Source organism: Propithecus coquereli, unplaced genomic scaffold (genome assembly GCF_000956105.1).
Source record: "Propithecus coquereli isolate 6110/MARCELLA unplaced genomic scaffold, Pcoq_1.0 Scaffold285, whole genome shotgun sequence".
In the NCBI taxonomy this organism is placed as follows: Eukaryota; Metazoa; Chordata; class Mammalia; order Primates; family Indriidae; genus Propithecus; species Propithecus coquereli.
The window spans coordinates 2,748,333-2,773,989 of record NW_012148452.1 but is presented as its reverse complement, the minus strand read 5'-3'; the positions used below and the strand labels follow the sequence as shown (position 1 = coordinate 2,773,989).

Here is a 25,657-nt window from a genome sequence, read left to right as displayed (position 1 = left end):
TGGCCTTCGCTTCGCCCTGCCCCCTCCTGCCAGCGCCCCTCCGACGCGGACTCGGGGACCGTTGGCGCACGAGTCCCCGCTGCGCCTTGCAGCGCGGCCAATGGGGCCTCGAGTTCCCGCCGCGCGGCCCGACGCGGCACGAGCCGGCCCGCCCCCTCGGCGGCCGCGCAGCCCGGCCAGCCCCGGCCCGATGCCCGCGGCGGCGGGGGGAGGGGGGCGGGGAAAAAAGCCGCATTCCCTTGGTGTCCCCAAACTTCAGGCGGGGAAGGCTGCCCACCAGGGAGTTCTAAGCCCTGCAAAGAAAGAAGCCCAGTTATCTACCGTGGAACACGAAGATTCTGTATTTCACCACAGCCAGAGTGTGGGGATTTCGAATGCAGAAAGTGTGCCTTAAGCAATGCGAAGTCGGTCATTCTGGAGAACAAAGGGCCTAACTCTGTAATCTTCGCTAACAGTTTAATTGCTCAGCTCTCCAGATAAAAACGGTGGTGGTGGAGGTACAATATCTGGAGTCAACAAATTCACCTTTTAAGTAGTAGCATTTTATATGTTTTAAAATACACTCTTTTAAGCCAAAATTTTGCTTAGGACAATTTACACAAGGTTAGATGAGAAATGAGATTCCTACGAGAAGAGAATCATGAGAATGTAAGTACAATCCCGTGTGCTTGCTCAACCAGATGGTGACATTTTAGACATTAAAGAGAAATAAACCTCACCTGAGAGATGGGACGGAATTCTACAGAATCCATAAAAATAGATCCTATTCAATCAATCAATAAGAATATAACAAGAGCTGTGCTGATTAAACAAGAGGGGTCTATTTAAAAAAGAAATTGTTGGGAGGAAGGGGTATAAAGTTTTAGTCTTTTCTCATGGTCAAAGGAACAATGAGTATTAAGTTTTCTTAAATATTGAAGCGAATAAAAAGACCCAACAAAGCAGCACTAATATAGAGATTTTATTTAAACTGTATTGAGATTTTACAGCACATTGCATGTTTGTCACAACGCAACTGCACAGTTTGGATTTTTGGCCACATCATGTCACTTACACCCACAACAGCTCTGAAAGGAGTATTTGATGAACACATCTGAGACAAGAGCCTAGAGTCTCTCTCCAAGACCATGCAGTTTGTTCACTGATGGGACAGTCCCTCCAAACAGCCAAAGTAGACAGATACAGTCTCCCCAAATGTTACCAATCTTACTCCCCATGAAAACAGGCAGAGTGAAGTGTAATGAAAGTCAAGTTAATTAAAAAGCCACTCACAACTGGCAGTAAATTTTAATGATTGAGAAAATGCTTAAAAGAATTTTATGTATCAGACACAAGAAGTAGTTTGTTACTTTTTCAATGATCTCAGGAATTTCGCATACACAAAATCTCCATTATTCAGCTCCATTTAAACAAGAAAAAAGTTCAGCTAGGCTGACCTAAATACGCCAAAACTTTTTAGGTTACATCCATGGCAAGTATAAAAGAACCACAGATGCTTCTCTGTAGGACTGAAGAAAAGGTCAGGACAAATAACAATTCTTGTTCTAAATGCAGATCCTAGTTATTTTGGAATGAAAATTTTTTTCTAGAAAGCAACATGAAAGTAGCAGTAAGAAAGACAACTACCATAGTTTTAAAACAGGATAAGCCTAAATATGATTTACCTTTTATACATCAACAAATTAAGGAAAATGTATAAAGGACATCCTAGTGGTTTCATTATAGGCCAAAGAGACTGTATCTGTCCCAACCACAGTACATGGCTATATCACTGTATCTTTTGGTTAAGTGCCACTGGTACATATTAAGATGAAAAATCAAAATAAAATTTTAAAAAAACCAACAATGTTTGGTCCAAATGGACACATTTTCTCTCCCAATTTTGGTATCAAGGCTTTATTCTCTTCTGTTTGGGTTCCATTGTTAAGTGCACAGAAATAGACAGCAGCATTTGTACTGAAACCCTCACATACCAAACAGCAAATTCTAGGAGGTAAAAACCAAACACTAAATTCTACCCTCAAGGTGTCAAGTGTTCAGGATAAGAAGCAGTGTGACCCAGAGGAGGCAGCAGCCAAGGGAAAGACAACATGGGGGAAGTGGGCAATGGAACAACGAAAACCTTTGTTTTATTTTCATGCCAGGAGAGGATCAAGGTGTAGCTCCCGTGTTAGCACCAGGACAACTAGGAAAAGTCAGGCGCAAAGGGTAGGGCACAATCAGCAGATATTTCACAAGGACAACTTTCGCTTTTCCCTTCTCACTCTTCACAGTGCATACCTCGAGAGCTGCCACCGTATAACAGAGACAACTGCCTTCACAGCTCAAAATAACTGATTTTTGCCAGGACTGAACATCAGCAGAGTTTTCCTCTACTCCCGAAAATGTCTCACTCCCTAGAACTGTCCCCGCTAAACTGAAGATTCACTGATGCTGGCCGATAAGCCAAGCGAAAAATACATCGAAACCTCGACTTGCTGAACCAGTCTTTAAACCAAACTCCACAAAAAGACAGTACTAATGCAACTAGAGGGAGTGCCTCTAAAGACTGAGCCTTCATGCACAAACACAGAGGTACAGGATATAGTTCATCTCAAATAGGACAGGAATTCCTATCTTGTATACTATAATCTGCTTTTTTCAAGGTGGAGGAGAGATGGGTCTGGTTATCACTTGGAGTTTGGTTATACATATGCCTTTCTATTGCTGTTTGGGGCACGTTGCACCAGGCAATATCTATGAAATCATCATCTTGTGACCTCCAGGAGAAAGAAGGTGGAGTCACCAACTCAACGTTAAGATTCCAGACTCTGGGTCTGGATCAGGACCATTACCCCAAGGTGAGGGTCTCACCAGTAGAGGACCTCCTGCCAAATTGGAATTCCTCTGCTCCAGTTTCATGGTACCAAGGAGGATTTCTCAAGATGGTATCTTTGAGCTCTGTGATTTCATGAGCCATACCAAGGAACCTTCCAAACTACACCTGAAGCAGATCCTCCCTTCAAACCTGCTGAAATTGGACAAGTCATCTCCCCTGGTATTCAGCTGGAAGCTGTAGCGATGGGTTTCTTCAGATGTTGGCTCATGAGTTCCCTGGCACGAGATACTTGAATGTGTTCGTAACATGAGTTACAGACGAGAACTGGGTCATAGAGTTGTTGATCAGGAATGGGCAGCTTCAGATGGCAGCATCCAGCACAAAATACATTCCCACAGTTTCTGCCAAAGCACAAAGAGGAAAGAGTTCATCAGAAATGCCAACACATGCCTTTATCAGTATTGGGACTAAAAAATAAAAATTAAAAATGTCAATATACTGAGAATAAATAATAGTCTAAAAGCCTTTCCATGAGTAAATGAAAAGCTGGGAGTACACAAAAATAGTTCCTATAAAGATGTCTCAATTTTCAGATTAATTCAATTTAGTTATATATATATATACACACACACGCATACATATATATATATATATATACATATATATATATATATATGTATATATATATATACTGTACTGCTTTATGAGTCATAATGAATCATACAAAACATCCTACCTGCAATGGTGTCTTCGTTTAGCCAACCAGAATTCACAGTCACAGTTATAGCAGTGTGATGCCATATGGTCTGGAACCCAGCGAGTCACCTAACAGAAGGCACAAGGAAAAATTCCAGGTCCTTGTCAACAGAGTGGAAGAGCAACTGCGCAACGAGGAAAGCATCACAGGACAAAGTGATGAGGCTGATCTTCAACACTGGCTACTACTTGCCAACAAAGATGACATACATTTGGGAGAGAGCTCATTCTATAGCCTGTCTCTCATCTCTAGGAAATGTGATAACTCACTGGCTCACGTAAGTACCCGCCACATATTTGCTAGACATACCTCAGTCTCTTTCTTATCAACAGGTTCCCAGCTTGCTTCTGAAAGGCAGTCTTCACTGTGATCAGAGCTGAAATCTTCTGTATCACTGTCATCTGACTCCTTCAAACAGGTCTGAAGAAAAGGCAAAATACATCAACATCATCTTCATCAGCTAACAGTGTTTACTATGTGTCAGGCACTGTTCTAAGTACATTACACGTGTGAACTTACTTAATTTCTCAACAGTCTTATGAGGTATACTACTATTACTCCCATTTTACAAATAAGGAAACTAAGCCACAGAGAAAGTTAACAGCTGATCTAAGTAAAGCTTGGATTTGAACCTAGTATTCTGGCTTCATGCTTTTAACCAATATGCTATGCCGCAGTGTGAAAAGACTCTCTTGTTACATTCTAAGCCAGTGATTGGCAATCTGTGGCCCACAGGCCAAATCCAGCCTACTGCCTGTTTTTGTAAATCAAGTTTTGTTGGAATACAGCTGCATTCATCATTTACACATTGTCTGTGGCTGCTTTTGCACTGCACTGAGTAGTTGCAACACAGACTATATGGCCCACAAAACTTAAAATATTTATTTGGCCCTTTACAAAAAAAAGTGTGCTGACTCCTGTTTAAAGCATCAGAGAAGTGGGCAGCAGGCAAGTGAGAGTGCCTTAACAGAAGGAAGGGAAGTGTCTGTGTAGACAGCAAGATGTTATGGGGAAGAAGCTGGCTCTTAGAAGTTTCCCGAGGACTGTGGTGCCGGAACTGGAGGCCGCCCAACACAGCAAAGCCTGGACAGTCCTCATCGTCTCTCACCTGGATTATTTCAAAATGTCCTAACTAGCCTCCCAATCTGGGTCTCTGCTGCCTCATCAAAATTCTATACTGTTGCTTGAATAATTTCCTTAAATTACAAATCTGTTTATGTTACTTGCTGGCCTAAAATTACATTGCCTTGAGGGTAAAATCCAGACAAGAGGGCACTCAAGCTGACCCTTCCAATCCCTGTCTAACTCTCCAATGTCACCTCCCACCACCCAACTCTCCCTCACAGTCCCAGCACAAGTGTTTGTATGCAGACACATACACCCACACACACCTAGCCCCCTTGTTTAAGCCATACCATTGGAGTACCCATTGCCTTCATGCTTCTGCAAATGGTGTTTCTTTTTCACTACCTAGCTAAATATCACACATTCTTTAGCACTCAGCTCAAGAATTTTATATATATATATTTATTTATTTATTTATTTTTTAAAGGACCAGCAGGCAAGAATCAAGCATTGTCTTCTCAGGAAAGCCTTCCTTGATATTTTTCTCCACTCCAGCCCCCTAACACCTGATGCCTGCCTCCCTCAACCATAACACCTAAGAACATCATTCTATTTGTCTACTTGTCTTTTATCCTACAGCCCAAGCACCTAACTCAGTGGCACAGCAAGTACCCAATGAATAAATGCTCAATGGATGGAAGGCTGGATGGATAGAATAAGCAAATGGGCGGATGACAGTAGGCGCATACTTACAAAATCATCCTCATAGTCCATGGGGGGCTCTGCTGGAGGAGCACAGCAGTGACGGATATCCAGCCTCATCTGAAGCTCACGCACCTGTCGACGTAGCTGCTCCACCTCTTGCTTGTACCCTGCTTCAATCTGCCGTAACCTATGCTGGATGACATCCGTGGGAAAGGGGAGTCCATCGTCATCCAAATAGAGAGGAGGCACTGGAGAAGGGCAACTCAGTGGAACAGACTTTGTGCTGGAGACTGGCTTTGGGTGACCAGACAACCACATCCGGTTGTTTTTTCCTCCCGGGCCAGTGCAGTGTCCATTGGAATGACTAGAACAGACAGGTGACTTCACACCTTCTCTCTGAGCCCACTGGCCCCCAAAGCAGGGCCCCACTGCCCGCATCTGCTTACTGTTTGACTTCTTGCCACAACAGCCATAGGAAAGCAGCCGCCGAGGGATGGTCTCCCCACTGGGGAACGAAGTCACCATCCCTTGGAAGCTGTCCCAGTTGGACCCTAGAAAAGAGAACTCACTGATCTGGCTCTGAGAGATTGGCTTTCGGGCCAATTCCAATGGCATTTTCCCAAAGCGAGGATTTTCCACTAACTGTCCATTCCTATTATTTCCTCTTTTACCAATATCTTCCTCCCCATGGATCACATCCAGCACAGAACTGGGCTGTTCCTGGTGGGAAATACTTGCCACAGACCCTAAAGGATCTTGGCTGAGGAAGTCAGTGCTTGGCTCTAGAGGAGTTTGGCAGGCAGCACTCGGTGGGTTGCAAAGGATGCCGACATTGTGACTGAGAGCACATCTGGAGGGCACACCTATCACAGAGTCTAGCTGGGCCTGTTGGGGGGCACCTGTAAGGGAGTCCTGGGAAGACTCAGGAGAATCATAAATTCCATCACACTTGTTGGAAATGACCTTAGAGAGTGCACTGACAGCTTCTGTTTCAGGACAATGTTCAGGTGGCTCCCCTGTGCCATCTAAAGTCCTACCCGGTTCATCCTGGGCAGGAGGGGCTGGAGCTGGTGCCTTAATCTCTTCCAACACTTTGATCTCTACATTGGAGGCGTTGCTCTTCACTTCTCGTGGCACTGCGGTATCAAGCAGTTTATAACTTAGAGAACAGCTTTTGTGACTCTTGAAAGGTTTATTGCTCAAATAGTCTTTCTGGCTGCTGGGCAGAGGGGGAGGAAGACCCACTTCTCCTACAGTCTGCTGAGGACCTCCTACGCCAGATTCCATGAAGGCTGTCTCTGATTCCTCGGGATTGGTGTGCCAGGGCTCCAAACCTACTCTGACCTCCTGACAGTGGTTATTGAGGTTAGGGTCACTGGATGTGCGAGTCAGGGGGCTGCTTGTATCACAGGCAGAAAGAAGATCATCCATGGATCTGGTTTTAGGTAATCTAGAATGACAAACACAACATGTCCAGGTCAGGAGATGGGAGCCACCTCCAATACAATATTTAGAATCGGCTCATCAGAGCAATATCAAAGCCCAGGGTTCACAAGAAATAACATTAAAGATTACAAATAACCAATGTTCACTGAAAGTCTTACTCCGCAAAAAGTATCAGACATGGACCCCGTCCTCAAGAACCCAGGATCTGTCCTTAACTTTTGTCAGTACTCAATCTACACTATCTCCCTGGGCAATCTCACTACTCCCATGGTTTCAACTGCCTTCTATGCCAGTGGTCCCCAACCTTTTTGGCACCAGGGACTGTTTGATGGAAGACAATTTTCAGCAGACTGGGGGGAAGGGTGGTTTTGGGATGATTCAAGTGCATTACATTTATTGTGCATTTTATTTCTATTATTATTACATTATAATATATAATGAAATAATTATACAACTCACCATAGGTTGGGAACCCTGTTCTATGCTGATGCCTTCTAAATCTACTATTCCAGCCACAAGTACACGTGAGCCTCAAACCTAATATTTTACTGCCTCTATCTCTATCACAATAAGAGAGACGATGAATTTTGGAGCTAGACGATATTGGCTCTGACACTGATTAGCTACATGACTACAGGCAAGTTATTTAACCTCTCAGATACTTGGTTTCCTCTGTTATAAAATGGTAACAACAGGCTGGGCATGGTGGCTCACACCTGTAATCCTAGCACTTTGGGAGGCCGAGGCAGGAGGATCGCTTGAGACTAGATTTTCAAGACCAGCCTGGGCAACATAGCAAGACCCTGTCTCTACACAAATAAAAAAAATTAGCCAGGCATGGTGGTACACGCCTGTAGTCCCAGCTACTTGGGTGGCTGAGGCCGGAGGATCATTTGAGCCCAGGAGCTCAAGGCTACAGTGAGCTATTATCATGCCACTGTATTCTAGCGTGGGTACTCTAGAGTGAGACTCTCTCTCAAAAAAAATAAATAAATAAATAACAAATCATACCTTGCAGAGGATTCAGATATAGGTAATCAACCACAAACTTATTAAGACTATACTCAAGACTACACCCATGACTCCTCAACACAGCTTTTTATAACCGTGTAGCAGCAGTGTGTGCCTCTGACTCCTAAGGCCTCATGGAAACTTCCCCTAGTATACAGAACTCAGAGAGTTCTAGAAGCGTTTTTACACACCAAATGGGTAACAGACACTTTCAAGAATGGCTGCCCTGATTTTTAATGCAGTTCAAAGTGCTTAGAGCAATGAAAACTTCAGGAAAATTCAGCAAGAGACAGTGGAGATTTCACCGGCCTATTTTCAGTTCAGTCAGTTCAGCTCATACAGAAAAAAACCCCAAAGGCAGAGTAACAATGTAGCTTATTTTAAGTAATTGGTTCTTGAGACTATTATAATAAATGTTTTAAATATATTTTTATGTTTGATTTGATTTTTTTTGATCAATTTTGTTTGTTTTTTTTTTTTTGGTGGTATGAAATTCCAGGAAGGCAATAGCAGTGGGTTATGATTACAGTCTCTGGAGTCCAGGCTCTAATCCCAGTTTGGCAACTTCTTTGCTCTGTGACCTTAACTTCTCCAAGCCTCAATTCCCACAACTATAGAAGAAAGGTTAAAGTACCTACCTCATAAAGCCATCCTGAGGATTAAACAAAATGGTCCACATCAAAGCTCATTGCTCAGTGCTTCCTGTAACACATTACTGCACTTACGTGTTTACTTGTTAACTCCCTCTACTTAAGTGCCTTTGCTAGGTGCCAACTGAATGAAATAGACCTGCGGAGTTCAATTATCTGGTACACATCAGTTGCCTCTGTGGGATCTTCTAGATATACAGATAACCAGGGCCCATCTAAGACCTACTGAGTAAGAATGGCCAAGAGTAGGCTGGGCATGGTGGCTCCCGCCTGTAATCCTAGCACTCTGGGAGGCCAAGGTGGGAGGCTGAGGTCAGGAGTTCGAGACCAGCCTGAGCAAGAGCAAGACCCCATCTCTACTCAAAATATAAAAAATTAGCCAGGCGGGGTGGCACATGCCTGTAGTCCCAGCTACTTGGGAGGCCACTTGAGCCCAGGAGTTTGAGGTTGCTGTGAGCTAGGCTGATGCCACGGCGCTCTAGCCGGGCAACAGAGTGAGACTCTGTCTCAAAAAAAAAAAAAAAAAAAAGGATGGCCAAGAGTGAGGCCTAGGCATCTGTATTTTTTAAAAGTACCATGGCTGACTTTTTCTTTTTACTTTTATTATGGAAACTTTCAAGCACACAAAAGAAGAGAAGAATCTAAGTAACTCCCATGTACTCTTCACCCAAATTCAAATAGCAATACTCTGCCAGCCTCCACAACTGATTCCTGTGTTCACTAAAGGTTTAATTGATAAGGCTCATATAAACAATAATGCCTGCATTTAGAACAAGGAGAGACAGCCCCTCCAGCTGGGGTGGTCAGGGAAGGCTACACAGAGAGGGTAGGATTTGAGCTGATTATAGGAGAATGTGTTGGGTTTTTTTGTTTTTTGTTTTTTTTTTTGAGACAGAGTCTTACTCTGTTGCCCGGGCTAGAGTGCTGTGGCGTCAGCCTAGCTCACAGCAACCTCAAACTCCTGGGCTCAAGCGATCCTACTGCCTCAGTCTCCCGAGTAGCTGGGACTACAGGTATGTGCCACCATGCCCGGCTAATTTTTTCTATATATATATATTTTTTAGTTGTCCAGCGAATTTCTTTCTATTTTTTAGTAGAGACGGGGTCTCGCTCTTGCTCAGGCTGGTCTCGAACTCCTGACCTTGAGCGATCCACCTGCCTCGGCCTCCCAGAATGCTAGGATTACAGGCGTGAGCCACTGCGCCCAGCCTGTGTTGGGTTTTAGTGGAAGAAGAAAAAAGAGAACAAGACATTTTTCATCTAGGGAAAGGTAGAACCAAAGGTAAATCAGGTCAGGTGTTACAGCAGCCATTTCCTTTAAAATCTTTATACCACGTAGTGCTCTAAATCCAATTCTCCATTTTGAGCTGCCTACACCACACCTCCCCTGTGCTATCAACTAGTATTTCAGTCCCAATCTCCTCTTTCTTCCCAAACTAGTTTGGCCTCTCAACTTTCCAATGTCTGTTGGTGGCACTGATATTCTCCTAGTTTCTAAGTTCAGAGACTTGGGCCCTGTCTTTGACTGTGAAGAGACTGTGGGTACTCTTTACTCTTTACTTCTACCCTCCAACTTTCAGTCAATTCCACAGCCTGCTGACGGCTTCTCTACAATGTTTCTGACTTTAATCTTTTCTCTTTTCCAGGGACTCTTCCCCTCCTATCTGAATTGCGACAGTGCTGGCTGGCATCTGTGCCTCCTACTACCATCCTCACCGATTAGTTCTCCAAAAATCCCATTGTCAGCAGGTCACAATGACTTCCTATAATGACTCACTATTAACAACTGAATCAAAATGAACTCTTCACTGTAATGTTTAAAGCCTTCAATGACCTGTCCTATATTCCTTTCTATTCCTTAAAATAGTCCCTTCTCAACCCTTGCCAGCTCCAGAGAGGTCTTTTTTTCAAAAAACTATCTTTCATGTATCCAATTCCTTTGGACCCTTCTCCCACTAACTTTGTTACCAAACTCACAACTCCCTTTATTCCATTCGTTTGTCTGCGTAAAAATTTACTGAAATACCTATTATGTGCTAGTTTCTAAGCCAGATACTTGGGACACAAAAAAGCCAAGGTTCCTGCCTCGTCCTTCCTAAAAATTTCTTGAGTAAAACAGCCACCAAATGTGCCTTTTCAAAAACATCTCATTTCTCTAACAGCTTTGAACTACACACATTCTTATAGTTGTTCTGTGTCTTATCATACAGCTTGAAAGTATCTTGAAAGTAGGACCAATATCTTCTGTTTCTTTGCTATACCCCACAAAACCTAGTACACAGTACTAGGCAACTTGAAGGTATTAAAGAAACATTTATTGAACTGACAAATTAGATACTAATTGAAGGCAGTCATTCATAAATGGGTCACAGAGCTTACTGCGAATGGAAAAGTAAACATATGAACCCATACTCAAATTCTACATAGTTTAGGGAAGGAGAAAAATCACAGAATTCCTAAAGCCTATCCATGGTCTCCTGACAATGGACTCAGCTCGAAAGATCCTAATTTGGGATGTTGGTTTTTTGTTTTCCTTTATAATATCAAACCAATAACATAACATATTTTAACATTAAAAACCTTCAGCCAGCCGGACACGGTGACTAACGCCCATAATCCTAGCACTCTGGGAAGCCGAGGCAGGAGGATTGCTTGAGCTCAGGAGTTTGAGACCAGCCTGAGCAAGAGCGAGACCTCGTCTCTACTAAAAATAGAAAAATTAGCTGGGACAATGGCGCGCACCTGTAGTCCTGGCTACTAGGGAGGCTGAGGCAAGAGGATCAATCACTTGAGCCCAGGAGTTTGAGGCTGCAGTGCGCTACAATGATGCCACTGCACTCTACCCAGGACAAAAGAGTGAGACTCTGTCTCAAAAAGAAAACAAAACACAAAAACTTTAGTAGATAAGCAAATACCAAAATTTAAAATAAATATATCCTTTGAATGTAGGATTTTCATTTTTAGGAATTTATCTGGCAGAAATACTAGCACAAATGCAAAGATATACATATAAGTTAACACTACTGAGCTATACACTTAAAAATGATTTAGATGGTAAATATTAAGTATATTTTACCACAATTTTTTAAAAGATATACATGTAAGGATGTTCACTATGTAAGAATAAAAAAATGAAAACTACTTAAATGACTAATAGGAAGCTGGTTACATAAATTATGATGCACTCTAATTTTGGACTACTCTGAAGCCACTAAAAACAATAAAGTAGCTTTATGTGTGCTGTCATGGGATCATAATCTAATACAAAGTGGGAAAAACAATTTGCAGAACACACAAAAAAGTAAAAAGAGTATGCAAAAAATTCCAGTGTTGTTCACAAAAAATGTTTCCGTATAAGTATGTGAGACTGTGGACATATCTATATAGAGATAAACATCTGGAAGGACACACACCAAAGTATTAACCATGGACAAGGAAGGGAAGATTTCCATTTTCTACTTTTATATTGACTTTTTAAAAATTAAAGAACATGAACTACCCTAATAATTTAACCAACCCTCATCCTACTTCCCCACAAATATTCAGTCAGAAGATAACTTTATGTCTCCCTTTAAATTCTGGCCTTTTTCTGAGGGAGTAATGTAAAGGCCATCCTCCTGCTGGGAACCCGCTTCCCTGAGAGTCAGATGCTTCTGGAAGTGATTGCTGGACATAGCAAAGGTTGCTACCAAGACAGCCAGTTCCCCATGCCTTGTATCAGTGAACAAAAATCAAGATCATTCCCATAAACCTTCCTAAAATAGTGCTTTCTGTTTCGTTCTCCCCCCCCCCGCTTGAATGTGTCACACAGGGTGATAACAGCTCCAAGAAAGCAAGTATCCAATCCTATCTTAAGAGAAAACCTTGAAAATACACAGAGTGCACCCCAGGCTAGCTACAAGTCTTGAGCCAAGGTTCTCCTTCAACTGACTCAAGAAGTTGCTTTTAAATATCTCATAAGAGAAAGAGAACGACATTGAGGCAAGATAGGAAACAGTTATTATTGCCTCCCTAGCAGAGAGGGGAGAGAGCAAGAATGCTTCTCTTACCTGTCCAGAGAGCGGCCAGAGAACTCCTGGCTCTGGGCCGCCGGGGAAAGGTAAAGATCCATGTTTTCCTCCCCAAGTGTGCATGGAGATGATGCTGGCAAATAAACAGCTGTCCAGAGGTGCAAGGCTCGGACGTGACAAACAGGATGCAGGACCTGGGAAAGCACCCCAATACTAGCACTCTGTGAGGTGTTCCCAGTTCCTCTTTCTTGCCTAAACCTTTGGCTCCACATTCTCCCCACTGACTCGGCCTCTTCTCCCAATAGGTTTCCAGGTAGCACCTACAGGACAAGGGCTCAGACTTACCATGTCTGAGCCAGGTGTGTAGAGGAAGTTATGAAAGTTCTTATTGCCAGCTCGAAGGAGAGCCCACACAGAGCAGGTCCGCTTGTAGATGTTGCGTTTCTCTCGCTCACAGGGGTTGTTGGCCAGGAACGTGCCATACAGGCAGGAGTATGTGTGCTGCACCAGTTTTACCTAGAGGGCCAAGACAGCTTTGTACCTGGGGGCCTCAGGCTGACACTGCCCGTGACCCTGGTCACAGGCTTTAGGACTTACCAGGAATGCTTCATTAAACTCAAACAGGCAGGGGAACTGCTTAAGCAACTGATGAACAGAATCAAGCCACTGGAGGAACACAGGGCATTGTTCGTTTTGGTCTTCTGCATTCTCCTGGTGGCCACAGCGATCTCCAAACTTGTGCCCAAAATCCAGCCAGTCAGACTCCACTAATACTTGGAAGCCCTGCAAAAAAAGAGACAGTCCAAGTGTAGGCCTCTCTGGAAAGGCTGGTGTGCTACTTCCCTGGGAATTGCCCAGAGGAGGAGGCTGGCAGCTTCAAAGAAAAATAGGACTGAACCTAGAATAGGACTCAAAGCCACCAATGTCATCTACTGACAGATTCCCCAAGACAGATCCAGAGGGTTCAACACCTCTCCCCCCACATACCCTCTGGTCTTTCCCACCCAACTCCTCTCAATACCTCCAACGTCCTGTAATATGGGTCCAGTAATATTTTGGCCAGGGCTACAATCTGCGGCGTGCGGTCCCAGCCATCTGAGCAGTGTACTAGCACAGGTCGGCCTTCGCGGTCTACTGTATTGGCCACCAACACAGCTGCTTTCAGCATCACCGACAAATGCTGCAGCCATTTGGTACTCTCCAGTGCTGACAACCAGCTACACAAGAGGAGAAATCAAGTCCATCACCAACAGTCTCTCTACCACCCATGGCCAGCTGTACCCAATAAAAGTCCCCAGTGTGAGCTGAAACCAAGAGGTCCAACCCATGGCCTTTTAGCCAAGAGATATGGAGCAGGAAAGTAGGGAAGACAGGACCTGGGGAAGATAAGAGCTTCTTAGGATCGACAGAGGAACTGGGAAGTGTCACATGCACATGTAGCTACTTTCTCTCCCCAGTTCTCTGTGTTCTTTGAGTAGGACAAATGATCCAAACAAAAGGAATCCAGTGTCCTGTGACTGTGCCAAAGCATTGGCTGAGAAGTAGAAGTGTTCTTGGAACTGGCCCACTGCACCCAACTCCACCCAGGCCCTCTATACCTCTCAACTTCTCATCTCCCCACATAATCTTCCAAGGACGAGAAGTACTGGGGAGGGATGAGGCGGGAGGGATGACGGAATCAGAGCAGGGAACGCTTACTTGCTGGGATCTGGCATCTGGCTACACACAGCCCGGAGGTACTGGAAGCTATTCCGGATGGCATGGATGTTGGCCATTCCCATGAACACGACCTCACAGTTGGGATAGTACTCTGTAGACGTGAGAGGACAGCAGAATATAAGAGCATGTCCTGGAAACAGGCATCCAGGACAAGAGTGGTCCTAGTAGACAAAGTTTCCCTGGCAGGGCAGCACACTACAGGATGGGTACTAAATATGCTCTTGAAATCTGAATCACAGTTTTACCTCCGGATACTCAGGTGCCATATACTAGTAGTAGTAATAATAATATTAACTGCAGATGATAGTAGTACTAAGAATGATAATATATAACAAATTCTCAATAAAGAGTAGCTGCTCTGTGCCAACAATTTTATATACGCAACCTCTAATCATCCCAACAACTTTGCAAGGTATGGATCATCTCCATTTTACAGATGAGAAAATAAAGCTTAGACTGATTAAGTAACTTAAGCACAGTCATAGCTAATCAGTGGCAAAGTTCTGATTCCAAGCCAGGTTTGTTTGGTTCTACTACACAAGCTGCTCCCAACCCCCTCCTCACCAAAGCCACCCAGAGGACAGGCTGGCTACAGACAGTGGAACAGCAGTAATACCTTCACACTCACAACCTCCACCCTTGGCCCGGTTGGCCACCGCTGCCGTGTAGGATCGTGCATCCAGGATCAGCAGCTTCTGGGGGGCCGCTGTGCTCTCCACCCCGGAGCATGCAGTCAGAGAGGAATCTACACAGTAGGGAGAAGACCCTGGGTCAGTGGGCCACCCAGCCTCACCCTGGCCCTGTGGACCTCCCTCTCAGAACAGAGGAACATGCCACTGGAGACCTCTCACATCCCACAGCTTCCCAAAAGGCGGGGACCCAGGTACTTTCTTCCCATCCTCTCACTGAGGACTCCCTGGGAGCCAATGAGGCCAGGGAGGGGGCCTGCTCCCTGGGGAGCTAGCACCACCCACACCTTACCAAAGTCAGTGTCACAGGCCTCGCTGGTATCATTATTCCCGGTGCTGAGGGAGCTCCCAGTGGCCCTTGTCCCCGGGTCCAGGGCACAGGCTTTAGCAATGGACGTGACCAGGTACTCATCATCAGCATTGCGCCAGCCCCACCAGCTGATCTCAGGCTGGCTACAGCGGGCAATGGCTGCCCCATTGCGCAAGTGTCTGACAAAACAGAAGAAACCATAATGCCCTTGGCATTTCGAAGACTCCAGAGGCCTGCCCTCAGGGAGCCGGACCAAAGTCTCCAGAACCAGCAGGGGCTACCAACTTGTCCAGGCCATGATAATAGCAACCAAAGGCCTCAACATCGCTAGAGGACTTTACAGTATACAAAGTGCTATCAAACACATTTTCTCAAAAGGGCTCTGTATTCACAAGGTGACCTTGACTCATCAAATCTGCACAGCACCTGCTCCAGGTACAGACACCCAGCAGGAGAACAGGGTCAGAGCCAAGAACACGAACAATTCCAAATCTCAGGGTTACTACCTTTCTCACTCTATTTTAGCTATAATGTTCTTGTGCAGGGGTCAGCAAACATTTTCAGTAAAGAACCAAACAAATTTTCAGCCTTATAGGTTACAATCAGTTTCTGTCGTGTATTCTTCTTTTTGTTTGTTTTTGTTTTTAAAGTAATCCTTCTAAAATGTAAAAGCCATTCATAGCTCACAGGCTATAGGCCAGATTTGGTCTGCAAACCAGTTTGCCAACGCCCGTACTAATGCAATGTTTTACATGTGCGCGCGCACACACACACACACAGACACACACACACACACACACACACACACACACACACGCCCCAAAAAAGGGAAAGTGAATAAACACTCCAAAAACCTTATCCTTAGAAGAGAAAACTAAAGCATCTTTTGTTTTAATATTTCAGTCACTTCCCTACTGGGTGTCAATTCCTGCTCAGGCAGGCTGCTGAAAACCTCTGATTTTGACTCTTACTGCATAAAACATAGCCTGCCTGCTTCCCACTCCCCCCTCACCTATACACAACCACGGGGATCCGCTTCCAGGAACGAAAGGAAGCCACATTCTCCAGCTCTTTATCTGTGATCCACACAGGAACCAGCAGCTTCTGGGGGTAACTGGGGCACAATCTGAGAAGAGACCAGATGGGGTCACTGGACTGGGTCTAAGACATGTCACAGCAAGACGCCAGGGGGTGGACAGGAACCAGGAAGAGACCCAGGAGCTGTGCCCACCATGCTTATGCAAATGTGGAAGACATTTGGGTCTGGATTGGTGTACTGGTCCCCCACCACCTGTCCTCTCACTTGTAGTTGCTGTTGATATGCGAGACTCTCCAGACGTTCTGCAGGTCAAAGCCCATCCTCGTGAGCTCCGCCTCCTGCCGACATCGTATGTGCTCTCCTGCAACAGAGGCCCCACAACTGTTAGCCTCCCAGAGCGCCAATGTCAGGGGATGGAAGACAGATGAGAACCAAGGGACAAGAAGCAGCCTCCCAAAGAAAATAGCCTGGCCTCACCTGGCTGACACAGGTGGGTATGCTGGTCCTCCTCGGTCAGCCCCAGGCACCAGGCATGGTAGGCAAAGGCAAAGAGGTCCTCAGGCTTGGCAGGTCTTGCTGTGGCCCGGCTTAGCCGTGAGAGCCACTCTTGGCACTGCTTGAAAGTGGAGAAGTGGCACCTGCCAGGCAAGAAGCCACAGGCCTGGGTGAGGCAAGGGGCGGGTGGCCATGGGGCCATAAGGGTCAAAAACTTGGCCATGCGAAGCCTGTGAGGAGAAGAGGCTGCAAAGCAGGAGGTAAGGCAATGGGGATCCTGTGGGGGACCAGGGACACTGGTCAACACCCAAGAGAAGCTGTCTCTTGTAATAATTCTCTTCCCAAGAACCCCTGTGTTTGAGACATACTTATCCCCTCTAATGGGGCCCTACTGTTTCTCATATCAAATCTAAATGCTACCACATGGCCTGAATGTCTCCTCTCCTTGTCCTTACCCTACTAGACCAGCGTTATCTCCTATGGCTCCCTAACACAGACCTTCTGCTCCAGGTCGCAAGTCCTGCTTATGTCATTCCTATCTCCTTGTTTTCCTTTTCTGTTTGCTAATGTCTCCTCTCTGCCTAGCCACATCCTACTAACACTTTGAAGACAGTTTCAGTCCAATCTCTTCCTTGAAGTCTTCCCAGCCTACTCCATTCCACAGACACATTGACTCTTTTTTGTTTTGTTTTTGAGACAGGGTCTTGCTCTGTCGCCCAGGCTAGAGTGCAGTGGCATGATCATAGCTCACTGCAACCTCAAACTCCTGAGCTCAAGAGATCCTCCTGCCTCAGCCTCCCTAGTAGCTGGGACGACAGGCGCACACCACCACACCTGGCTAATTTTTTTATTTTTTGTAGAGATGGGGTCTCGCTCTTGCTCAGGTTGGTCTTCAAACTCCTGACCTCAGGCAATCCTCCTGCCTTGGTATGAGTCACTGTGCCTAGCCTGACGCATTGATTCTTAATGTGCTTTGAGTATTAAACAATAAATTTTTCCACAGCACATTGCCACATATTAAGTCTGCATTCAGCAACTAGACTTTAGCCTCCTTGAAGGGAAGGGCAATATGTCTTCTTCTGAATCTCCCACAGACCTTAGCACATGGCTCTAAACTGGGCATCCTTTTAATAATCCCTGGAGTCATCCCAGACTCCTCTTTCTCTCATATCCAGTGTGTCAGTAAATCTCATCTCTACCTTCAAAATACACCCAGAATTGACTACTTCTCACCATTCTGACTGCTATCACACTAGGTAAGCCACCACGATCTCTCCCCTGGGCAACTGCAATAGCTTCCTAACTAGTCTCCAGCTTTTGTCTTTGCTCTTGCTGCCATTCTTTTCCACCTGTTCTCAATAGAGCAGCAAGAGTGATTCTACAAAACATCAAGCAGATCATGTCACTCCTTTGCACCAAATCCTCCAGTGATTTCTCATTTCTCTCAAAGTAAAAGCGAGTCATTACGACAGCCAAACAGTCTGACATCCTGCTTGGCTCTCAGATCTTACCCACTACCCTTACCCACGTGCACTCACTCCAGCCTCACCAGCCTCCTTGCCATTCTTCCAATCTCTAGGCACAAGTACACCTCTGCCTCAGGGCTCTGACACTTTCTGTTCCCTCTGTCTGGCACTCTTACCCCAAATACCCACAAGGTCACTTTCTTCAGGTCTTGATTCAAACGTTACCTTTTCCGTGCAGCTTCTCTCATCACTTTGTTTTACAACATTAACTTCCATAGCGCTCCATATCCCCTCTCCCTATGTTTTTCCTTTACATTTATCATTTAACATACTTATTATTTCCTGTTGGTTTCCCTCCATTGGAATATAAGTTCCATGAGGGCAGAAAATTTTGTATGTTGTTCCCTGCTGTATCCCCAGTGCTTAAAACAGTCTGGCATAGAGTAGGGTACTCAATAAATATATGTTAAATGATTAAGTAAATGAACCAACAATGATGTGAGTATCCTATGCCAGATATTGTCCTAGGTGCTTTCATATGCATTATCTCATTTAATCCTTATGATTACTCCATGAACTAAGCATTATATCCATTTTTTTCAGGTCAAGATATTACGGGTCAGTAAACTGATCAGGAAGTGAGGCAGTATCTTTCCTCTCTTGCACCACAGAGACCCTGCAGCAGACAGGTCTGGACAAGATTAGGGTCAGGGGGCCTGAATGAGGCCCTGTTGTTCTCACCTCACCACTTTGGAGTCCTTGCAGGCAATGTGCAACTGGAACATATCACGGCTCTCCACACTGTCAATCATCCGGAGGGGGACCTTCAGAGGAAGGGCAAACTGAAGCTCAGAACCTCCCCCATTTGGCACCACTCCTAATCCACACCCCAGCTTAGGTGCTAATGTATCAATAGCAAGAAGGAAACCAGCATTTACTGAGGGCCTATTAAGTACCTGGTAACTGTGCTGGGACCTCCACATGTGACCCCAATTAATAATCACAATAGCCCTGCAAACCAGGTGTTTTCACCCCATATTACTAAAGAGAAAAAAATCAAGCCTCAGGTGACTTAACCAAGGTCACATAGCTGGTGAGTGGCAGTGCAGTAAAAGAGCCCAGGTTTGACCGACTCCAAAGCCTGCACTCTTCCAACAATGCCACTATGCCTCTTAGAAGGGCCAGCAACAGAATAATGGGAAGAGAGAAGAGGGGAAGGGACAATGAGCCAGAAACAGAAAGACCTGTAGCTGCAAGAATGAGGCAGGAAAACACAAGGCCAGGGAGAAAGAGAAGGGAGTACCTTTTTTGGAGATATGATCAGAGAGCACATTGGAACAATCTTACCTTGAACCTCACAGGGATTCTAGCTTAGGTATGGGAGAACAACACAGAAACTCACGTTGATGACAGAATCCTTGAATTTGATATGCAGCCGGTAGTTAGAGATGGCAATGAGGGCATCGGCTGCCCGGCCCAGGAACTCCACTCCCTCACCCTGCAATACTGTGAAGGGTACCTGCCGAGGGGCAGAGGAACCCTCAGTCCAGAAGTAAATCACCTCCTCTTTCTCCTCTATAGCCCCTGCTTTGTGGGATTCCCCTCTGGGAAAGGTGGACCTAGGCAGGAGAGGAGAATCCTCTCCATGGTAAGGGCACCAGGCAACAGCTGTATAGGAAAAATGCCTTTCCTTCCCTGGGGCCAAAGGCTCCATTATGCACATACAGACAGACCCCCCTCTCCCTCTAGAGACCAGAGCGCAGGAAGGCAGAGCTCCAGTGCTAGATTCCCTTGATGATTTTTTGGGGGAGGTGTTTTTTAACTGGGCAGGGAGCCCCACCCACCCTGGGCCCCCAATTACTCCTTACCTGAAGATTCTCCTCCTCCTTCACTAGTTCCTTGGGGGGGAACAGATCCTTGGCTTGGATGTACTCCAGGCTGGGGGGCCCCTCCTCACCCTGTAGGAAGACCGCAGTCCTAAGTCACCAGGCTCCACTTGGCCCACCAGGCTAATTCTGCTCCGCTCCCCCACCAATAAATCCACAGAGACACCCCACATATACTTTTTTTTTTTTTTTAGAGACAGGGTCTCACTCTACCACCCAGGCTGGAGTGCCGTGGTGCAATAGCTCATAGCTCACTGCAGCCTCAAACTCCTGGGCTCAAGTGATCCCCATGCCTTGGCCTCCTGAGTAGCTGGGACTACAGACACACACCACCGGCCCAGCTAATTTTTTTTTTTTTTTTAGAGACGGGGTCTTGCTACATTGCCCAGGTTGGTCTCAAACCCCACATATACTTCTAAAGGTTCTGGTCACCAGAAAAGGGAAAAGAGATCTGATGCGGCTGGAGACAGGGAAGGGTGAAATGGAGGGGTTTCTCAAGCCTGTTAAGCCTAAGGGAAGAGAGAGGGCCAAGGAGGAACTGGGAATCTGCACTCTTCAAAGAGGGACTCTCCTATAGAACCAAAATTTCAAAAATGGAGGAGGAGAGAAAACTAAGGGAAAGAAAGACTAATGTAAGGGTAAGACAGGAGTGGGGATGAGATAGTGCTGTCCTGAGGAAAAGGAGCCAGAGGGCCAGGTGTGGCAGCTGGGTATAGAGAAAGGAGGGAAATCCAGCACCTGCAGTCACTGAAGCTTCAGTTCCGTGGGTGAAAGAGACAAAGAGGATTGGGTGGGGGGATTCAGTACCATGCCTCTAGAGGGCCTTCACAGATGCTTCAAAAGGAGGATGTGTTTTGGAGTGGGGCTAATCTTTCTGTTAGGCTCAGGCTGTTGACAAGCCCCCACTACCTGCCAAGCACCCTGCCCCGCCTGCTGATCTGAGGGGAATTCCTGAGGAATACCCTCGGCAAGCAGAAGTAACTCCCCTCCCAACCACCAGGGAGGGGAGAAGAGGGGATCCAAGCCTGTGAGGAACCAGGAGACCCAAGGACAGCCAGGGGAGAGAGAGAGAGGAGGACTGGCAGACACCCACGGGGCGGCGGGGGACATCTGAGAGGACAGATGGGGGAAGCTGGGAAGCAGCATTAGCCAGGGGGGAGGAGGGGAGGAGTAGGAATAATGCAGAGGTACGGAGCCCTGCAGGCACAGGGAAGATGGAGAAGAGAGAGGCTGTCTGGGGGACAGTCAAGGAGAAAAGACTGGCATGTCAGGTGAGGGATGGAGCGGTGGAAGGGGGAAGGGACTGAAGCCCCGGAGACAGTTCACAGCCGTGCTCCCCGACCAGCCCAACATCCCATACAGCTTATTAGCCACATCCCCAAGCAAGGATGCAGCGGGTGGGACCAAGATGGAGAGGCGGAGGTAAAGGGATGTACCCCTGCAGGGCGGGGCCTGGAGATCTGCAGTCAAGGGCGGTCGCTGCGGGGCCAGGATGGGCTACAGAATTTCCATCCCAGGCCGTCGACAATCCCGGCACCCGAAGATTGAAGCAAGTCCAAGCAAGGAAAGGGTTAACCCCCCTCCCCAGCCCCCAAACGTTCGGGCCCGGCCCAGGGGCCTTGGGAAGGGGGATGGGCTGAAATTTGGTATCTCAAGGGCTGGCCCAGGGCGCCACTGCGGGTGCAGCAAGCGTTGGGCCCCCAGGCCTCCCACAGACAGGGCCGGCACTTACGAAGCAGCTAAGCACGGAGCAGGAGACGCGGGCGGTAAGGCTCATGGTCGCGGGCGGTCTGGGCCAGCGCACATGTCCCCGGAGCCGCTGCGCTGCCCGCCAGTACCGGGCGCCCGCCGCATCCCGGCTGCGGGGCCCGCCAGGTGCAGCCGCGGCGGCCAGGAGTCGAGCGCGCTGGTGGCGGGGCCTCGGCGCGGCTCCCGCGCGCCTCTCCCCTCCTCTCCACAATGGAGCGGGCCCAGCTCCGCCCTTCGGCACGAGCGCGGAAGGGAGGGGACCCAGGCGAGGGGAGAGCCCGGGGCCGTGGCGGGAAGGCGGAGGCAGGGGCGGGGCACCTCCGCGGGGCCCCGCCCACAGGCCCAGGCTCCTCCCTCCCGGCATCCCCTGGGACGTCTAGGGGCTTTCGTGAGTCTGGGCTGCGGGACCGCCCCCACACCGCAGAAGGCAAGACCGCCTACATCTTTTCATTTCCCTTCTTCCCAGGTGAGCCACCCCACTCCCGTCTTCTCACACAAGCATCCCCACGCCCTCTCTTCCTCTCTGAGTTCCCCCAACGCTTACTCTGCATCCCAAGATGGAGATCACCTACCTCCACCTCATGCCCTTTCCAGTTTCAGCGCTTCCTGCTTTCCCTCCAAAATCACCACCTACCATACCCCTGCCCATCAGTGTCCTTCAATCCCCTGACTTCACTAAACGCTTTTGCCCTTTAGAAGAGACACTGGTCTGGTGCCAGGTTAGTCTTTACACACTCCTAAAAGGGAAATCCTCTGAGTTTTTTATTCCAAAACCCCTGCCCAACCCAACTCCTTCAGCTCCATCTCTCCTTTTTTTTAACATTCTCTGATGTCTGTGTAATAAAATCCTTTTTGTAGGAGAAAGAATGTGTTAGTCTGGAAAAGAAAAGAGCTGGAATTATGGATCACAGAAGCTATACAAAAACAAAACTTGAAACCCAGGGGTAGGGGAGTAGGGGGAATTGTGTAGAGGGCCAAGGAATAAGGAGTAGAGATAAGGGGTTCAAAATGTCACCAAGAGTCACAGAAAAAGCTGGCTGGAACCCCAAACTTCCTGTGCTTATTAACTTGAAGAAACCAGGGCTTTTGTTTTGTTTTGGGGGGAGGGGGAGGAATGAGAGAAAACCTGACTTTTTATTAAGCATCTACAATGAGCCAGGCAGTTTCAAACATCACTTCACCAAAACCTTTCAATCCCCAAGAAGTAAGCCCTGTCCTGTTTTACTGGTGAGACTCAGGCTAAGAGAGAAGGTATGCAATTTACCTAAGTGGTGGTATTTAAGTGGTGGTGCTAGCATTTGAAATTAGATAAAGCTGACTCTGAAGCCCATGCTCTTTTCAGGGTGTCCCAGAAGAGAAAAAGGGAGGCGTTATCAGGTGGTGGGGGCCAAGACCAACAGGCTGACAAGAGAACGAACCAACACAGCACACACCATAGATCCACATGTCTGTGGAAGAAAGGGAGGAAATCCTCTGATCAATTGAATCCTTTAACCTGTCCCTAAGCATAGGGGACACTGGAAAGAAACTGAAGAGATGCAGCCAGGTTAAGGGCCCAGTCCGGGCCAGGTCCTGCAGCTCTCTACTCTTTTCTCATCTCACTGCTTCCTCCTCCTAGCTCACAAGAGTTAAAGGGTTCCATGAACTTGGGGTGAGAACATGACACTTACAGTTAATGGAAAATTTACAGAATCATTATAAACCACCTCTAGTGATATTCTGGGAATCTTGAAGATTCTATCCTGCTAGCTATTCAGTCAGCTGCTGCCTGCATTGGCTTAACAGACAGCAACACCTTGGAGCTGGAGAAAGCCCCATAGTTTTGGTGGCGTCACTGCTGATACAGCACTTACAATATTCAAAGGACCCACAATAAGTCCAAGGATCTTGAGATAAAGAAGCCCTGGCTTTTCAGATCAGAACACAGAAATTCTTCCAGAGACAGACCCCGCCCCCGCCTGAAAAAAAGCAAGAGGATTGCTGTAGGAAGGGCTAGGAGAGCCAGTGGTGTGTAGGTAGTGTAGGGAAGGCGTGGCATAGCACATGCAGAAAAAGACTTCTAGAGGCTTTTGGAGGCTCCCAGTGCTATATACCGGCTAATGTTTTGCAATCTAAAGAAACCCTAATTTATCTCCGGGCAGATGAACCAGTTTAGGAGCTGAACAGAGTAGCCTGAAACTCCAGGTCTAGAAGAGGTAGGGCAGCTTCACTGAGAAAGACACAAAGATTACAGAAAAACACAATGGTCTAGGAAAGAAAGAGTACTCACCATTCTACCGTGGTGAGGGTCCTGGCTGCCTGCTTCTCACTATAAGGAGACAGAGGAACGTAAGAGTTAAGGACACCATTAACATCACCATGGAATCAACAAATGCTACACATCTACCCGTCAACTTCTCTACAACTCTTACTCTCCTCCCTCACAGTCTCTTCACAACTCTTTCCACAACTCACCATGCCAGAGAGAGGCAATGGGAGGTATGTGTGGAGAAAGCAACAAGTGATCCTGCAGGGCATGAAGTCAGCCACAAAGTTCTAAAGCAGAAATGAGTGTTATCCAAGCACATTCGGCAGAACTCAAGAATCCTGATTCCCAGACTCAGAAGGAGAAGTAGAACGCTCCAAACCCTGTTCTTTGTGGAAAAGCAGAACTGCCAACTCTGAAGAGACAAAGGCTGCCCAACTGGGACTCATTTTTGGCCCTGGTAAGGGCCTGAATCCACAGGAACGCTCTGCCAGTCTCTGAGTCTGGGAGTAGCACCCACCTGACATGTTTACTAGGGGCAGAGTCCAGAGGGCAAGAGGGAGGGGAGCACAACCTATGATCAGAGGGCAGCAGGGCTGGACAGGTCCTGCTAAGAGTACTTGACACCAAGTCGGGTGGAGGTTATGGGGAGGAGGCCACACAACAGGAACAGAATTAGGCCAGCCTAGGCCTTGGAGTCAGCATCTGTCAAATGAGCCCAAGTAACGGATCTCAGGATGCAGCCTCCTAGGCCCACTTAGGGAGCCAGGCCCAGGTTTCACTGACACTTTTCTTCATGCCTGCTATGCTCAGGAGCAGTGCAGCAGAGCACCGCAGGAGGCTCCATCTGTGGGCCCGCCTCCTCCCCGTTCACAGTACCCTCTTCCTCAGGCCACCCTCCCTCATGGGGGAGCCCGCAAGAGACAAGCCAGAGGTGCTGCCTCACCGCCCACTGGCACGCAGCCCTAGGAAAACGGAAGGAGGGAAGGCGGGATAAGGACCAGTCCTGGGAAGCCCAGGGTTTCCGGACCTAAGGGATCTGATCCCGGTGGGCGGGCCAGGCTGGCAGGGGAGCTCAGGTGCCCAGGTTCTAGGGGCGGAGCCTAAGGACTCGGAGGCGGAGCCCCGAATGACAGAAGGCGGGACTCAGGAAAGCCGGTGGGGGCTGGGGCGGGGACCGAGCAAAACGCAGTCGTTGAGCTTCCCAAGCAGGCAGTGCACGGGGCACGGTGACTCACCCAGGCGGCGTCCACCCGACCCTCCGAGGCCGCGCTCTCGCCACTTCCGTCTCCCGCAGCTGCTGAGGCCGCGCAGCTCCGACCCCACCACGGTGCCCTTCTCCCCAACCAATCGTATCTCTGGCCTGTGCCCGCCCTGGCCAATGGCCACACCAAGTCCCGCCCTGCCCCCACCACGCAGCCGCCGCCCTCACTCTCCACACCGTTTATTGGTCGAGTAGGGCAGACGCCCTCCCAGCCTTTAGCCTATCGGGTGCCGGAAGATGAGACTATACCTGGAGGGAGGAGGCGCGGCGTCGGAGAGGAGACGCGACCAATGGGAAATCACAGCGCGTCCTTGCGGCAGCCAATAGGAGAGC

The 25,657-nt window shown here is 47.5% G+C and overlaps 1 protein-coding gene across 2 annotated transcripts; it reads right to left on the bottom strand.

The window, feature by feature from the left end:
* Window positions 1–945: 945 nt before the first annotated feature.
* Window positions 946–25,387, bottom strand: MTMR4 (myotubularin related protein 4). 2 transcript variants are annotated; one of them, XM_012648448.1, is made up of 19 exons: window positions 25,299–25,387; window positions 24,085–24,123; window positions 20,049–20,138; window positions 19,583–19,699; window positions 18,922–19,004; window positions 16,697–16,857; window positions 16,484–16,580; window positions 16,193–16,306; window positions 15,163–15,359; window positions 14,798–14,926; window positions 14,161–14,272; window positions 13,484–13,679; window positions 13,060–13,245; window positions 12,808–12,978; window positions 12,502–12,656; window positions 5,394–6,795; window positions 3,885–3,995; window positions 3,555–3,643; window positions 946–3,219 (listed from the first exon to the last, which is right to left on the bottom strand). In XM_012648448.1, the coding sequence occupies exons 2-19, from the start codon at window positions 24,085–24,087 to the stop codon at window positions 3,042–3,044; spliced, it is 3,591 nt and encodes a 1,196-aa protein (XP_012503902.1). In that variant the 5' UTR covers window positions 24,088–24,123; window positions 25,299–25,387; the 3' UTR covers window positions 946–3,041. The 2 variants fall into 2 exon arrangements, with proteins under 2 accessions (XP_012503902.1, XP_012503903.1); XM_012648449.1 differs by lacking the exon at window positions 25,299–25,387 and adding an exon at window positions 24,270–24,328.
* Between the last annotated feature and the right edge of the window lie 270 nt (window positions 25,388–25,657).

Excerpts from the sequence above, each read along its gene's own strand:
- MTMR4 (XM_012648448.1), bottom strand. Across the intron at positions 16,307-16,483 it reads CATATCAACAGCAACTACAA|ATTGTGCCCCAGTTACCCCC; the intron begins GTGAGAGGACAG and ends GTCTCTTCTCAG. Across the intron at positions 6,796-12,501 it reads TCTGGCCGCTCTCTGGACAG|ATTACCTAAAACCAGATCCA; the intron begins GTAAGAGAAGCA and ends TTGTCATTCTAG.